We start from the raw sequence: 18,013 nt of genomic DNA, 5'->3' as shown, positions 1-18,013 counted from the left end.
CCCCCCCCAACCCCCAAATAATAAAAAGAAATAACACTGTCAATCCAAAAGATCACAACAGCTGAATATTTTAAGTAGTGCAATGGAGGAGATGTTTCATTCTGCCTAGTAACTTTGTTGATGAAATCAACGTATACTAATGATTGGGAGAATTCCTACCTAAAGAAAGAACAACATAAACAAGCCCAATGAAATCCCACGTAAGGTCTAAGGGAGGGTAGAGTGTCCTACCTCGTTAGAGCTAGAGAGACTGTGTCCGCTAGACCCTCGGCTTAAAACAAAGCATTTCCAAGTAGTTTTAAAAAAGAAAATACAGAAACAAGCAGTAATAAATACGAAATAATGTGAATTGGGAGTATTTATGTATTTTCTTAGCATGTATAGTGATCCAAGCAATAGGTCCTATAAAATTCTCCTCCATTCTCTATAATTGTGGACAATTATTATGTTACCATTTCAGAAAATAAAAAAATTGTCGACAACTGTTAATATTTGTTGGTTGAAAGTATTAAAAATGATCAGAAAACTTGACACAATCAACGACTCTACCCTCTCTATTTCAAGACATTGATTCTAGTTTCAATAGCCCCCCCACCCCCCCACCCCACCCCACACACACAAAACAAAACCCCTCTCCCCTTTTAAATTTGTCGCTTTGATTGGTAGTTTTCAAAAAAAAAAATGTATAAATTGTTACTTAGATAGGATCTATCCACATTTTCCCGATATCCTCTTAAAAAATGCTCGATATGATTGGTCCTCATTATCCCAAATAATAACATACTTGTTGTGAAACCCAAACCAACTTTCCTGGTAGAGTTGTACAAACATTCTAAAATCTCTAATTCATAGTCCCTCAACATTAAAGTAGATAACACCATTTCCAAGACCTAATACTAAACATCAATTAATAGGGGTTCATGTGAAAACCCCAAGCCTACTTTTACTCTTCACCTTTAATAAGTTTTTTCCAAGTCTTCACCTTAGCATTGATTTCATATTCCAGAATCATTTTTCGAGACTTAATACTAGACATCAATTAATAGGATTTTGTGGTAAAATAGTCATGCTAATTATTGTTTTCTTATTGGGTGTACTAATTCCAAATATGACTACTAAAAATGAATGAAGGGAGTAATTTTTACTTCAATGTCTTAAAAACTACAATGGATACAAGAGTCCCCGTGTTTGTGCTATAGGTCATTAAATAAGTTATTTGTGGAAGTAAGAAATATATCTAACATAGGACAAGAGAGTTTACCGGTGATTCTCTTGCAAGTTCTGAAGTTGTTGCCTCAGCATTGCCGCTTCCCTTTGCCAAAACTGCTAACAGGAAATTATATTTTAATACATGGTTTTGGATTATCATAGGAGAAACTAAAGGATATTTCTGCATGCTTTGATAAAACTAGCTGTGAAATCAATAGGAAACCAAGCCTGGATGTTATGGGTTCTACTTAGATTTAAATTGACCGCCTCCCTCCTCGTGGTCCGGGAATTAGATTCATATGCACCCCTAATTGTGTAACTTCAATTTAGAGTTACTTCCTCGTTTTTATATTTGTTGCTTCCTACAATTAACAATTTTGTTCAACAACATGCTATCAGAGATAAAATTATAAGCTATTGGTTTGTGGAGGCCTTGAAGTTGATGGTCATAAACTATGATGTCTCGTACAGTAAGGAGTAATTGAATTTGATGTTCTGTTAGTGAATAATTGCAGTTGTACATAAAAAAAATTACAGTTGCGTCATAGTTGCCCCGCTTGGAGATTGTAAAGCAGCTCTACACGTGATTTTCTGTTCCTGGATTTGTGTACCATTGAAAGAGTGTGCTATGAGCATGAGTGCAATACGTCATGATGGCAGTATTAACCCCTGAGCAGAATTCTTTCTTATGTCTTAAATTAGGTTGGTCTATCCAGTCTTATTATTAAAAGGAGTCATGTGCTGCTTCCATGATCAATCTACCAGGAATTATCTTCCAACACCATATCCAAAAGCTCCAAGCTGTACCTAAATTTATATGTGAGCATAGGAATGAACTAGGTGTAGGTTAACACCAGCTGTCATCTTGGTAGATATTTGACAAGAGATAGTGTGCCCTAGCTGACGATTTTCAATAAATGGGCTTCACCGGAAATAAATCATTACTACCTCTACCACAAATTGAATCTCTCCTTGTTGAATTGGCGTGACTCAAATAAGATTCAGAAGATTTTATTTAAGATTTTGACACTAGCTAGAAGGCTGGGGGATAAGCAACCTTTGGAGTCCTTCTTACTAGAACTTTGCCCACAATAGAACTTTTACACTATAAAGGTAATTTTTAAAAAATGGCCAAATTTTCATGTACAGCAGGGATTAGGCAGACTACTAAATCCTTGAAGTTGATAATGGTGATCGTCAGTAAAAAGGTAGCACAAGGTTTTGTTTTTCCAATCATAACCCTCTCAAGAGCATGAAAACCCTTTCTTTTATTGCTCTTGCAGAAAATCAGGCTGTATCTGTGTAGAATCTCTTTTCGCATAAATATGCAGGTAGGGATGTATGAAAATTGTTTAGCTGAAGATATAAAATGCTTCAAAGTAATTGTAAAGTGTGAACCATAAGACAGTTCTATCCTGGGCTATATTGTGATTGATTTAAAGCCATAGTCCCTGATCTATTCTTTTATGTGACCTCTACAGTAAAATCTTGAAAGGTGAAGTTTTGGTACATTTTCAATGGGTAACATTTCATCCCAGATCAGTAATAATGGAATACAAGCTCCTGTTCTCTGACAATGTATTGGATTGCCCATAGTTTATAAGACACTAGTTTGGATGAAATGTTTCTAGTTTCTCGTAAGGCATCTTCCTTCCATCTTAACTATAAGTTTTCAAACTTTAGCCTCCATTTCAGCATCTTCAGCTGTACAGCTAACTGTTAAATATGAGAATCTTTTGCTTCTTGCAGGATTCTGTTTTGTCTCTTCACTTTTGTCCCTATTACCCTGCTTCCGTCTCCTAATTCTATTTTCCTTGGGAACACAGTTTGACCTTTCCAGTAAAGTTGGTACTAATATGAAACCTTTAATGAACTTCATTCTGAGTCTCATAAAGATCATTCCCTCACTTATTCTATTTTCAGTTTGACCCAACATATGGCTAGACCGACCATTGGGACAGACAAGTGTTGAGTATGGCAGAAAGGCAGGGCAATGAGGAATCGTTGTACCAAATTCAAGCCAAGTAAGTGAAGGTGGATAAGTTATCCGATTTGACAAGAGATGAGAATTCATTTTTCTTTTTCCACTTTTCTGGTGAGAACAAAAGCAACTTGCTTTAATGTGCAGTTTTAGTTTTCCTGAACTGTCAAAATAGCAATCTGAGTGGTAAGATACAAACTTAGGACCAGGCTCATGCAATCTAACCAGATACATAGAAACTTAGAAATGATAAAACTGGAGGTCTGACATGGTATCTAAATAGAATTAATTAAATCGGAATAGTGTAAATTCACAGATATATTATCATATTCATTTTGACTCTTTCTAGCGATTTTGTTGTTTTCCTTTGTAGTAAATATTTTATTACCATTCAGCTACCCATATAACCAGTCAACTTGTAGTCATGTTGATGAAACTAAAGCTTTGACTTGACTAGTCACTAGCCCTCTTATTATAAGACTCTCCACCCTATGACCGACATTCCAATAACAACAGCAGTATATCCAATGTAGTCGCGCGAAGTGGGATCTGGGGAGGGTAAAGTGTACACAGCCCCGACCTCTACCTCAAAGCCTAGAGGTAGAACGTCTGTTTCCAAAATTCTATTCCCCTTGATCATAGGTGCTAACATCTTTTATATCCTTTTCACAAAGTCGTATACACAAAAGTACACCATAATCCATGTATGTTGTAGAAAGAGGACATAGTAACTCTAACTAAGCTTTTATTGTTAGAAAAACACTAAGACCCTTAGGAGTTTCTATGGACTAAAGAACCATAATCGTTGGGGATTTCAATTTTGACAGAGTAATCAATAGTTCTCTAGACTATAGTATGAACCTTTAGAATATTTCCCAGTAAAAATTATCTTGATAACACTTTGGGACTTCATATAAACTCCTTGTATCTTGGATAGGAGTTGAGTCAAACTTCCGTTACATGTTTAGTGCTTGATTGTTGCTGTTTCTATGAATAAATTCTGCTCATCAAAAACAATGTTAGGATTACATGCCACCTTGCACTGTACTAGAACTCACCAGAATAATTGCCAGTCATCTGAAATGAGTTGCTGGAATAGTGACATTCGCCGTAAAAGGTCTTATTCTTTCTAACAGACTGTTGTTGATGTATCNAGATATATTATCATATTCATTTTGACTCTTTCTAGCGATTTTGTTGTTTTCCTTTGTAGTAAAAGGTCTTATTCTTTCTAACAGACTGTTGTTGATGTATCCAAAAAAGTGTCCTTACAGCCCATAGGAATATGTTTTTCTAATTTAGGGAGAAGTGACTCTAGGATATCGTGTAGGGTTGAATTTACTGTTGAAAAAGTAACTAGAAAAATTATCAGGGCAATTACTGGAAAAGCCAGAGATAAGTGACCGGCGTAGATGGTAGCCTGAAATACATCAGTGTGGTGAGTCAAATGTTTCTGGAAAGAGCTGTGGCTCCTGAAAAAGCAGCCTAAATGATTGCTGGGAGTAAGAAAGGTACTTTCTAGAATGATTAATCAGAAAGAGATGAGTAATAAAATCACCAAAGACATATTCACTTAGGTATCTACTAATTTTCTAGAAGCCTAGTACGCCCAATAAGTAGGAGAGAAGATGAAAAGAAATTCTTGTTGGCACTGGTTGGTAATATCAAGAGGGCTGCTAGTACGAGGGAAGTTTTTTTGTTTCTATGGTTTCCTATATTTATCATATAATCACTAAGAATATTTTTCGAATATTTTCCATATAATATATAATGATCCTCTTAACTTTCATCTATAATATAATTACTTATAATATTCTCTACCATTTAATATTCTGTTAACTTTGAACAGAATTTTTACTTATTATAGTAGTGTCTGGATCAATTTGATCGCACCTTGACTATCTCACGAAAAGCTTGCTGCAGCCTACTTTGCAGATGTCCAGAAATCAGCTCACCATGTTGAGTAGATATGCACATATTACGTGTTATAGAAGGCCTTGAACCTGAGATTTTAGGTTGTTAATTCTGTACCTTAATTACTCAACAAGTCCCTTGGTATTTCCTAGATTATGTCCAACTACATGAAGTAATTATGATAGAAAGCTTAGCTATGCATATTTTTCTTTGACTAGTTGACTGCAAATTAACCAGTGAAACTTACCCTAACCTCAGAAGTTGGAGTTTCCAATTGATGATTCTCCTCCTTTGTTTTGTTGTATCGTTCAATCACCGACTTCATGCTGTCAAAGTAAATATATTCAGAATTGTCTTTATTATCTTCTTATAAGAAAGGACACAAATAGAACAAGACAGGTAATATCTTTTGCAGCCTCTTATTAACCTGATGACTGCAATTCTGGTATTTGATTTCTTTTTCTGTGTTTGTCAGTTGATTGAACTTGGGAGTGATAGCGCACAAAACCTTTACAAAGTGAATGGTACTGTCTTTAAGGTATGGCACTGAAGTCTGTTTTGCTCCTTTTACTCTACTTTCATGTACCAATCACCAAGGTATGAATTGACTCATTAGTTGTGGATTTGTGACTGTTGCCTTCATGCTTAATATTAAAGCAAAACAAGAGAGATATGGCGAACATGCTCTAATGAATATATCTAAGTGTGTTATCTTCATCTCACGTTATTTCTGTAGGCATTGTCTATGTTGCTTCCAAATTCTATACTAGTTACTGAATGTTGAAACATACAACCTGACTTCAGACAGAATAAGAAGGGGATATTTCAGGATGAAAACTCAACTGCATGTAGCCATGTATTATGGTCTAATGTTCAAGTTTTCTCTTATTAAATTTATTGTTTATCCAAATTCCATTCTGTTAACCCGTCTTAGTTTTCAAAATAAGATTCCTAGGAATACCTTCAACCCACCCACCCCACTAAAAAAAATGAAAAAGAAGAGAATTTTTTAAACACAACTAGTATAACATAAATGCGTGCTAGAGAAAAGATGCATAACGCTTACTGTGAGTTAAAGGAACTAGCAGTTGGTGGTTGGGGTAAATAAGGTTAGTATTGGGATCCGATTATTGAATATGATAAAAATCAACAATGACAAGCAAACAATAGCAAGTTAATAGCCATCAGTAGGTAATGACTAAATGAGAGTGCTTCATGAGATGATGATAGAGCAGGTATGTGTAGGCAAGAATGGATATGCTGGCAATTAAGATTCCTATGCACGAAACGGTTGGAGCAGCAAATTTCTTGGGTGATTTGCTATTTTAAACTTCTCTCTGTCCAACCGTAGGACAGTATTGGATTACCCCTGTTTTGGGATGTCGGGTGCATCCAATAATTTATTTTTGTGAAAGCTCCCTAAGTGGCTATTTATGTTTATAAATGATAATATTAATAATATTAGAAGTTATCTAACAAGTCTAAAACTTATTCTCAACTAGTAGCTTATCACCTCTATAGAACTTCTTCTTCTATTATGGCTAATCGTCTGCATTGACACCATGCATTTAGCGACCCACCTTTAACTACCATATAAAATTGTAGGTCTTACAGTTTTATATACTTTTTAACTTTCAATTTGGTAGGCATCCTTCTATCACATGTCACTTGATAACACTTCTTCATTTCAACCATCTGATTTTGATATGAGTAACACCTTGTAATTTCATTCTCTTACTTCTTATCCCAAAACCCTTACTTTCTAAAGCTCTTCTCCATAAGTCAAGTTTGGTTGACACCCTTGCTAGATTTGTCAATTGACACAAATCATTAGCAGATAGCATGCATTATGGGACTTCATCTTGTATTGTATTTCTTATCTTGTCTAGACTAGGGTAAACACCTTGGGGCTCATTCTCCTTGGTGTAAACTCATTGTTGTGGGAAACAATTCCCACGACTATTTTCGCGCTAGTGAAAGATCCCACACATCCTTTGGGGCATAACTTTTGGTACTATAAGCTGCTAGCTAGAGACTCAAGAAAGTTTTGGACAAACTTATAAGACACTCATCTAATGACTTTAAATTAAGGACGATTGATGCTTTAATAAGGAACTTTATATGGCGAGGAAATAAAGATGAGAGATGTTTTAATCTAGTGAAATGGAACACACCTTCTATCCTTAAAAATGGAAGGGAGCTTGGACATAAGAAACTTAAAAGTGATCATAAATTAAGTTTACTTGTGAAATGCTTATGGAGGTATGATCTAGGAGAACAAACTCTATGAATGAGGGTCATCAACGTGAAGTATGAATATGGAACATATGTGCATGGAGTAAGCAGAAGTTCGTATTAAAGTGGGGGGTGGAAGAAGAACATCATATGCAAATAATTCAAACGTTGTTTAGAAGTTTAAGTTTTAGAATCCTTGTAGGAAGAATCAAGGATACACTTCTTTTTTTGTTTGTTTTCAAATTGTAAATATGGCATCCAGCACTAACTGAAGTTTATAATATTTGATACCTTCCTCTATAAAAGTTGGTGCAAATATATAATCAAATGAACAAAAGGTTTTTGTTGCCTATCATCCATAAAAGAGTCTATGCTCCCATGTATCTCTCTTACATTGTTCCTCCGTGAAAATAACTGACATTGTTCATGGTTGCAGGTCATTGCTGAACCAACTAAGTGAACCTTTGATTGAACGCAACTACAAGAAACAAAATGATGTGTGGATCAACTTGCAAAACAATATGAATAGAGGATGCATGATAATATAAACACATTTTACTGTTTCTCCTTTGTTTGTCTTAGCTTTCAAGGCACAGAAGCTAGTAATTACTTTCTTGCTTTGAAGTTTAATCACTGTCTCTGTAGTAGCACTTCTTATTTTTTACTGGGCACAAGAAAACATTAATACACATGTGGTTTTGAACATGTCTAAAAATTTATGTGATACAAAATATGCCACTAAGGGTACAAAATAAAAAGTTTTAATAACATTAGTCCAAATGTAGAATTGAGTCGGGTTATTTTATAACAAACATACACAAAATCAAAAAAAGAAACAATAGTGTTCAACGAAGTGTCTAGTCTTGGGTTTTTGTCCAAATATGCGGTTTTGAATTTTATTTCTGCTTGATAAGGTTTTTTTACAACTAAACTNAAATCAAAAAAAGAAACAATAGTGTTCAACGAAGTGTCTAGTCTTGGGTTTTTGTCCAAATATACGGTTTTGAATTTTATTTCTGCTTGATAAGGTTTTTTTACAACTAAATTTAAAAATAATTGCTGGAATTAATTTATGTTGGTCAATAGGCATTAGTTCAAATGTAGAACTAGTGGTCAATTGAACAAGTTCTGCCCATTACTTCAAGAGTTATTCACATATGGCATGTTTATCAGCAAAAGATAGAGTTTATATTGATGGGCAATGTGCCCAAGTTTCAAATTTTATCTAATGTATATCTATCGACCAAGTTCACTATAGTAAAATATCCTGACCCTTTTAACGGTAAATGTATGAATTTATGTTTTGTGGGTACCATATCTAAGTACAATCTTTTGCTTATAAAACAACTTTTGGTCTATTGAACATCTTCACTATCTTGATATGTTCTGAACGTACTAAATTTTTATAGGCAAAAGTTTTGATCAATTGAGAAAGTTAAATGTCTTAAAATGTCCTAACTTGATGCCGTGAAGTTAGATTTTCTGAATGGAGGCTATTCTTTTAAAAAAAAAAAAAGTTCAACGCTGCTGAAGAATAGAAGCCATTTTTGTATAAATTTTTTTGTGGGGATGAAATATCAAGATCAACCCATCTTAGGTGCAATTTTTTAAACTTGACCCGATAATTTATATTGTTTTGGTATAACCACCGAACGCGATAAGTAGCCTTTTTTGTTCATGGGTGCAGACAAATAATATATAGAGAGATCACGAGCTCAAATCCCCATTTTTAGGTTATAATCCGTCATTGATGAGTGAAATAAGCTCGAATAAAATTACCAAAGAAAGAAAAGTATTAAAAATAAAAATAGTAAAGATATCTTAGTCTTGTTTTTGTTATTTTGTCCGCTACTAACGTCACTTCCGCCTTACCTTTTATATCTTTGTTTCTAATCTTATCTCTCCTAGCTAGTATGTCTCTACATGCCAAGCCTCCTTATTTCTACTTATTTCATCTCTGAATATGTAAGTTTTTGATAGGTCAATGCTCTGTCTCATACAACATAATTGATCTAACAACAACTTTGTAAAACTTACCTTTAAATCTTGGTGGCACATTCTTATCACATAAGACATCGGATGCGAGCCTTTTTTTAATCTCCAAAGAACCTCCCTTGGGACTTTGTGATGTGCCTTTTTTTAATCAATAAAACACCATATGTTAGCTTTTCTTTTTCCTATTTCTATAATGCTTCAACTATCTCCTTAAAAGATGGATAACTTTTGTTGTTGATCGTCTTGGTATGAATTTGAATTGATTTTCGAAAATAGAGATATTCTTTTGTGTTTTCATTTATACCATCCTCTTACAAACTTTTGTTAGTGTTATTTAGTAATTTGATATTTCAGTAATTATTGCAATTTTAAATATCATGTTTGTTCTTATATTTAACAAAATCATTGATGAAATGTATGCGTCCACTACTTATGATAGGACTAGGTCCTTTAGCACTATAGCGATGCACAATAGTAAATAGAGAAAGTAAAGAGAACGCACGATACTTTACGTGGAAACCTTCTTTCTCGGAGGAGTAAAATCACGACCTGTCTCACATGATTTTCAACTGTTTTCACTAATCTTCTCAAGAAAAAGTGAAACACAGATTACAACCACACAATGAGATTGACCTCCTAATCTCAACGCTAAGTAATACAACCTGTTACTTACTGAGACTAAGCAATGCATCCATTGCCCACTATACTAACCTCACTGATTAATATAGACTTTTGACCATAAGACACAAAGTTAACCTTAACAATCTTCTTACAATGACTCACACAAAGTTTTAAAATGTTTCTAACAAGAGTGAAACAAATCCTACAACTTAAGCAAAGATACAAGCAATCAAAATAACAAGGGATTCAGGAAGAAATTCTTCAGTGGATAAGGTCCCCTGTTGTTTGTTTGAAGCTTGATTTTTTTTTTTTAATGAATAGTCTTGTTAGTTGTTTGTCATAGTGAACATATTATTCCAAGAAGAATTATTGACCATTAGACAAATAATTTCGTCCATTCCTATTAGTTAAGTATGCTGACAACTTCACCAACCACTGACAAGATAACATTCCAGTTGTACAACATATTGCCCTGGATGAGAACACTCTGCAAATGATCGGGTCCTTACATTTTGAGGATCGTTCGAAAACCTTAAAACCTATCAATCATTTTACTCCATCTCAATTCATTTAGCATGTAAGAAGTTTTTTCATAACTCCCTCAAGACAAGTGTTGGGTTCTATTTGCCCTGATTTCTTACCATAAATAGGTTTTTCTTTTAGGAAAATGTTTTGAATTGACTAGTCCTTTTTCTAGTAGGAAAAGGTTTAGGACTCTATAAATAGAGACATGTTCCTTCTAACTTAATCAGCATTCACAATGTAGTCTTAATGGCTTTGAGAGTTCTGGTTAGGGGGAGAAATTGTGGGTCACAAGCTTGATACGTTATCACTGGTGTGAACCTCCCATGTATTCTGAGTGAATTTGGTTGAGGTTGTTTCCCTCTGTATTTTGTACTCTCATATTTATAGTGGTTTTCTCATCTCCTTTGTGGACGTAGGTCGATTGACCGAACCACGTTAAATTTTTGTGTCTTTTGGTATATTTCTCGTTGTCTTCTTACTCGTAGTCTTTCGAGGTTTGCATTGCTAGCTTCCGCATTTACACCTACTTATTTTCGGTCCTAACAACAAGTAGTTCTTATAACAAATGTTGGAAAATGGGGTTGGAGAAACACTCGCAATCACTCAAATTTTTTCTTGAACGAACAATTTTTTTTTCTTTGCTACTTCACTTCTATTCTTTACTTTTTTTAATTTGATGGTAGAAAATGGGGAATATTTTCTTCTACCGACTTGACTTAGATATTTATAGGAATTGTTTTAACATGTAACTATTCAAGTACATGTATCATGACTAATTCTAAGTTTTTCTTGTTCCCTAAATCATGAATAAAAGCATACATGTATCTTAACATTGATTTCCTAATACATGAAATAAGCAAATTCATGTAGCTGGGATAAATCTAATTTACTTTTTTAACAAAGATTGTCTTCGATTCTTAACCTCCACCATCTCATAGCTGAAAATAAGGAGTGATTATCTTAAAACCAATTCGCCCTACCCCACCCCCCACCTCTCTCTTCATCACAAGGATAACACGTTTAATCTCATGAGCTCAATGATATTGCTTTCATTCATACCGCAAAAGAAAGTAGAAAAGCAAGTTTCTATCTTAATGAGCACGGTAATTAAAGGGGTGATGGCAACAAGCAAGTAAAGTGTCTCGAAGCGTAAAATATGCTTAATGATGATTGCTTTTTCCCCGTGACAGCAGCTTACTTTCCAGTCACCAGCCTTGTTCAAAGCTTTGATTTCCATTTCAGTAATATAGACCACATTCTTCCTACATTGTAACCAGACCATGTCCTCAGTCTTCTTATACTTCTTCTATCTTCGTAGTCATATGTATCGAAATTAGTCTGCTATATGTTAATTTCTTGCCATGAAATATCTTGATTATCTTTAAGCACCTTCATGACCATCTTGACTGACCTCTTATCCCTAGGATTGAATAAAATTAGATCACCAGCACAATAAAAACGGTTAATTCTTGATCCCTAACTGCTTATAGTAGAACAAGCCATTACAACTGCTCTTGTTATTAAGCTGATTAAGGCTTTATTAAGGGCTTCTGCAGCTATGATAAAGAAAACAGTAGATAAAGAGTCTTCTTATTTAATTCCCCTAGGGAAGTTAAAGAAGTCATCTGTTGTACCCTTTATGATGACTAAATAAGAATTTCTTGACAACAACTTGTAGATAAATCAACAAAAGTTAATAAGGAAGGTCCAGGAGAGCCTGTGACAATAATACCTCCTTTATTGTGTTCCTTTCCATCTACGCTATCTTGGGTTAATATGACATTTCTAACCATCAATCTTCCCCTTACAAACCCAGCATGATCCTCAGAGATCAGCTTGCATTAAATGGGGGTCATTCTGATAGATAAAATCTCTGAAATAAATCTGATTGGTCACATTACACAAAATGATTGGTTTCGATTGGAGATGGGAGAGCTTATTCTAGGGAGATTGATAAATCTACCCAGACATGGACTATTGAATCTAGAAGTGCCATTGGTCACCTATATATACCTCAATGTGCCTTATAATAATATCATCAAAGGCCCGTGATATATTCCAGCATGCATCTCATTAACTTCTGTCAACCAAAAACTCTTCTTGTTTAAATAACTGCCCGCCCATTAGGAGTAGTTAAGGATGTGAACGAAAAGAAGCCAAATAATTATACACATTGTATGATGGGTATGCATCTCTACTGCATAAGCTACTGCTAGCCCTTACGTTCATCTGGTGCTGGTCTTTAAGCACACTTCAATGAAACTCGACCAATGCGCTTCTGTGCATAGATACTTGTCTACTAGATTAACAATGAGAACCTCTCTTTGTTCTGTTCGTTATTTCATGAAAACTTTTCTAGCATTCATCATTCTAGTGTGGGTGCATACAACTATATGCTCAATGTATTACACTAAATCGAAGTTTCGCCAAGTCCAGCAAACCTCAAATCATACATCAAAATTGTCATGAACAGAACCCCAAGCAATTAGCCCATAAAAATCAGTAAGAAAGTTCAATAACAATAGTACTTTCTCAATGTACTACTGACATAACTAACACCAGCTGGCCTCATTCTATACATTCACTTAAGTGTAACTCACTATTTACACATTTTCTCACCCAGTCAGCTCATACGACACAGGCATTAAACAAACTGAGCGACATTATAACAAACAGAAAGCGTGCAATAAAATGAAGCACAATTTCGAGCGAAAAAGAGTAAACAAAGCATTTCGACTCTCACATATATGAACTCATATCATCCTACTTAGTAGATTTGAACTTCACTAGCTAGAAGAATTTATTTTACACTAAATTAGCATATCTATAATACCCCATTATCCAAGTCAAACTTACATGTAAGATGCAAAATTGAACTATTCAGCACACAGATCTCGTTAATCCAGACGAAACTAAAACTTCTCAAAATTTCATAAATTAATAATCTATAGATAAAAAATANGATCTCGTTAATCCAGACGAAACTAAAACTTCTCAAAATTTCATAAATTAATAATCTATAGATTAAAAAAAAAAAAAACTCGTAAATAGCGAAAATCACCTGGTGTTTGAATATTCATAGAGTTTTCCAGTACTGGAGAAGATAATAACTCCGGCCTCCGCATCGCACAGAATCGCTAGCTCCTTCGCCTTCTTCAACAATCCATTTCTCCTCTTCGAGAACGTCACTTGCCTGCTCGTCGAATTATCGATCCTCCTTATCACTATCTTACCTCTCCCCATCGCCGATCTCTCACACACACACACACTCTCTCTCTCTCTACTTCCTCTCTCTACAAAATACACAAAATTAGCTACCTACAATTCCACACAACAACTGCGTGCTACATATTCAATTTCTCATATATGCGGAAAAAAAAAACAAAAAAAAATTGTATGCTTACACTTACCAGAGAAATTTCATTCACGAGATGAAGCAGAAGAAAAAATCAATGGAGGAATTTTTCGATCGAGAGAGAGAGGCCAAAAAGTTGCTGTTGATAGAGAAGACAAAAGGAGACTTCGCAATCGTCGTTTTGGGTTCAGTTTTTTTCTGATTAAATTTGGCTATATAAGGAAAGTGTGTGTATATATGAAAAAAGGCGAAACGCGTTGGGTATGGGGTAGGGGGGTTAGAGGGGGGTGGGGGTATTAGGGCGTTTCAAAAAGAACCGCTATTCTACCTCGGGTTTATAAAAAACCAATAGTGGTTTTGTGTGCTTGTGACACGTGGGAGAATTTTATTTGTCAGGTGGTTTAATATAAGGTCAGATTCGTACTAAAAGTTTCGTCATTCGTATAGATTGCTGACGCGTGGCTGTCTCTGAATTTTAATATGAACTTCCCACTTTTGGAAATAACTTTTTTCGAACTGGAATTTACATACTGACGGATTTGCCCTTTCTGCATTTGGGTCACTAATTTGACTCTTTGGAGCTAAAGCTAATAATGGAATAACTACTGCATCTATTATACATGCACGCAGTTCGATTTATGAGACTTATTTTTCTATTTAATCTGTTTTAAGAATAATAATGTATTTTTTTACAATTTAATCTAATAATGGAATAATTATTGTATCTATTATAAATGTACCGTTCAATTTATGAGATTTACTTTTCTATTTAATTTGTTTTGAAAATAATAATGTATTTTTATACAATTTACTTATATAATTTTTATTTTATATTTAATAAAATAACTTATGGTCATACAAATTTTGATCATTTATTATGAATAAAAAGTTTAAAACGCTTTTTTTCTTTCTCAAACTCCATAATGAGTAAACTATCTCATATAAAATGAGCTAGAGAGAGTATTACTTTCTCATTCATTTTAACTGTCATGATTACTTTTTATAGAGTAAAACAACATGTATTTTGATTAACATTTTACGATGTGTTGTTTCGTCATATTAAAATACAAAAAAAACTTATAATTTATAGTACATTTCATATAATTTTTAAATATTTAAATTTTTTAATTTAATCAAATTAATTTAATTTAATTTAACTTTTAAAAATTGAAAAGTGCAACAAAACAGTTAAGAGTGCCCGAGGGAGTAAATATTAAAATAAAAACTCCATTTATTGTCGGCACTTCTTTATCTTAGCTAATTTCTTTTTTGAGTGTGTGTAGTGTAGATCAAAGTCGATTAATATGGGTCCGCTAGGACTCACTTATTTTATTTGAACTCTGTGATAAATAAGGGCGTGTGTTGAATTAAAGTAGATATCAAGTATCGAATATCGAAAGTTCTATCTAGTAAATTAATTTTCGGCATAATGAATCTAATTTTGGTTTGATTATTTCGTATTAAGGAAAAACATAGTTTGACATGATATGTTTATAATTTGACTGAACATTTTACATGTTAGCTCTTATAGAAGTCATAATCGAGGTTAAATGTTCACTCACAAGCTCAAACACTATGAATTTGTTGTCATAGGTCAATCACGATGACATTCAAATGACTGATAGATTTTTAAGCTAGTAAACTTACGGAAAAAGAGTGCATACTTAGGCAAATCTCAATAAAAAAGATTGGGAAAATTCAAGTGTTATAAGTAAAATATGTTACACAAGCTAAAAAGAAACTCGTGGTACTGTCTATTTTGATTTTACAAACATATCATAAATTTATCTCTTAGGATATGCTATCTTTTAAGTTCAAAAAGGTGCAAAAGATATGAACTTGTGTTTTGTCTCATTTAGAACTTGACATTTTCATCATCTTATGATTTGAAATTTGTTTATGGTTTCATATGCGCTTCAAGATATTAAGTCGGACTACTCTTATACAGTATGATGGTAGCAAAACAAATCTTGGTTAGAACAATGTTAATCCTAAGGGCATGGTGAATTTAAAAAGCTAGATGTACGAGTTCATTGCGCTTATAACAATTTCACTAAAACTCAATAATTTTTGCTAAAATACATTCACAAACATTTATAAATGTCATTTGATTATGAACCTTTTTATGTTGTAAATCAAGGTTGGGGCTGCAGGGGCGTAGATAGGTGAGGTACGTGGATTCATCCGAACCCAATAACTTTTTCGTAGATCCTTTGTATTAGAAAATTTTGTAATAACTAGTGAACTCCTAACATAACTGATTGACAGCTCAATGATAAGAATGAAGAACGAAATTTAGAACCCTTAAACTTCTAATACTGATTCCACCTCTGAGCGGGAATACTACATTTTTTTTGGTTGCTTAACCAAAATGTGGGAGCTCACGTGCCAACTGTCCCACTTGTATTCTGCAGTACTCTCCTAGTATTGTAATGCCTTCTACTTTTAGATTTCAACTTACCAAATAAGGAAGTCTTGCTCTAGAACTTCTAATTTCAATGGTAAATGTTCTTTATTTTGTCTACCTCTCTATTTCTATATCTCATACTCAAAGTGGAATTGAATAAAAAAGATAAATAAGAGGATATATTAAGAGGCAAAAACATGTAGTGGATACATATAATATTCGATCTTTTCGTACAACCAACATAGAAACGTGTTATGTGAAAATAAAATATATATGTCGTCAGAAATAATGTCATTTTATATGATGTTGAAGTTTCATAAAATAATGTCAACTTGCAAATAATTCCATAAGTTATGGAAGCAAAAAATTGGCACAATATCATTTATGTGATTAACGAAGTTTAGAGATCAGAATTTCACGTGAAAGTCATTTTTCCGTAGTTTTAATTATTGGAAATTACTTTTTCCGATCAATTTGTCAAAATAAATTATATATTTTTACGATGTAATTGTACTTCTAAAAAACGCTTACACGAGCTGAGGACCAAGTATTTGTTCCAACGCGTCTTTAATTTCGAAATCATTTTTCATAACCTTTATATCATCCCTAAAGCTGCAAATTTCTTGGTGTTGATTGATTTAAAAAATTCATTTTCTCCAATATTGCTGATTTGCTAACTTACTAGCCATGTTGATTTCTTTTTTACTCCATTAATTTCAACACATTCACATAAAATGAAAGCAAAGAAAAGTTCAAATGATTGAAAAATAATTGATTTCGACTCATCTACAAAGCACTAAATAATATGTTAATTTTTTTTGATGGATAACATTTCCTAGACCATGGAGCAAATGAGCCAAATCAATTTAAGAGGGTTCTAGAAACGTTAATAACAAATATAACAAGCTTTGTTCATATAATTAATAAATAAAAGCGAGAGTTCATTTAACTTTCGAGTAAATGTTAATGTTAATTACGTAAACATAGACATAAGTTATTGTGAAATAATTGAGATTTATCTATTTTTAGTTAAAGTCTCAAATTTGATACTCTAAAATGAGAAGAAAAAAATTGGAAGCATTGCACCAAAAATGACCCATTTAAACGAGAGTTGGTTCACCTACCGTATGGACCTGCAATTTAATTCAGGTGACTTTCTTATCTTGATTCTAAAAATAATAATTATATATTCTTACTAATCTGATATTGATGTTTATTACTTTAAAATTATTTAATTTTGCAATCACTTTCACGTTAAACAAAATCTTATTGATCACGAACAACGTTTTATTATTCTTTTAATTTAATGATACATACGCTGGCCAAGCTTTTGAAAAGTAAAAAATTTTGTTTTTTAATAATTTATTCATTTTACAAATTAGAGTGTTTGATCATTTTTTAGGGAAAAATAAGTGACTTTGAATAATAGTCGGAAAAAGTTTTCTTTTTTCTTTTTGGAGAAGTATTTTCTGATACCTTGGATCAAGTACAAATTATTATTTTTTTATTAGAAATTATTATTCTAATATTAGCAAAAATTATATTTCTAAGTGGATTAGCTAGACAAACATTAAGAAGTACTACTTTAATAATACTTTATCGAAAAACATTTTTAACAAAAAAATTATAGTATTTGCTAAACATAGTAAAAACAGTCTCCAAAAAGAAGGTGTGCCGCATTTTATTTAAAAAGATTATCTTTGAAAGCTTTGGCTATCAAAGCATTATTGTTAATCAAGTAAGTTACATTATTACCAAAAAAAAAAAAAAA

General features: G+C 33.3%; 1 protein-coding gene and 1 long non-coding RNA gene across 16 annotated transcripts in view; one reads left to right on the top strand and one right to left on the bottom strand.

Annotated features, from left to right (window-relative positions):
• Positions 1-8,054, top strand: part of LOC107018085 — a 21,765-nt gene extending 13,711 nt beyond the window's left edge. For 2 of the 10 annotated variants that reach the window (XR_003577784.1, XR_003577777.1), the window contains 3 exons: positions 1,609-3,233; positions 5,114-5,642; positions 7,776-8,054. This is a non-coding gene — a long non-coding RNA (uncharacterized LOC107018085). The remainder of the gene's footprint in view (positions 1-1,608; positions 3,234-5,113; positions 5,643-7,775) is intronic. The other 8 variants (XR_003577782.1, XR_003577785.1, XR_003577780.1 and 5 more) reach the window with 8 other exon arrangements.
• Positions 1-14,060, bottom strand: part of LOC107018084 (MADS-box transcription factor 27-like) — a 16,908-nt gene extending 2,848 nt beyond the window's left edge. For 2 of the 6 annotated variants that reach the window (XM_015218456.2, XM_027916234.1), the window contains exons 1-4: positions 13,891-14,058; positions 13,542-13,773; positions 5,352-5,430; positions 1,262-1,323 (exon numbers count right to left, since the gene is read on the bottom strand). In XM_015218456.2, coding sequence (XP_015073942.1) covers positions 1,262-1,323; positions 5,352-5,430; positions 13,542-13,723 — 323 coding nt within the window. In that variant the 5' untranslated portion in view covers positions 13,724-13,773; positions 13,891-14,058. Of the gene's footprint in view, positions 1-1,261; positions 1,324-5,351; positions 5,431-13,541; positions 13,799-13,890 lie in introns of all 6 variants that reach the window. The other 4 variants (XM_015218457.2, XM_027916236.1, XM_027916233.1 and 1 more) reach the window with 3 other exon arrangements.
• Positions 14,061-18,013: the final 3,953 nt, after the last annotated feature.

The sequence above is a fragment of the Solanum pennellii genome, chromosome 4, assembly GCF_001406875.1.
Source record: "Solanum pennellii chromosome 4, SPENNV200".
Taxonomy (NCBI): domain Eukaryota; kingdom Viridiplantae; phylum Streptophyta; class Magnoliopsida; order Solanales; family Solanaceae; genus Solanum; species Solanum pennellii.
Note: the sequence above shows the minus strand (reverse complement) of the source record. Positions and strands in the feature narration are given on the sequence as shown.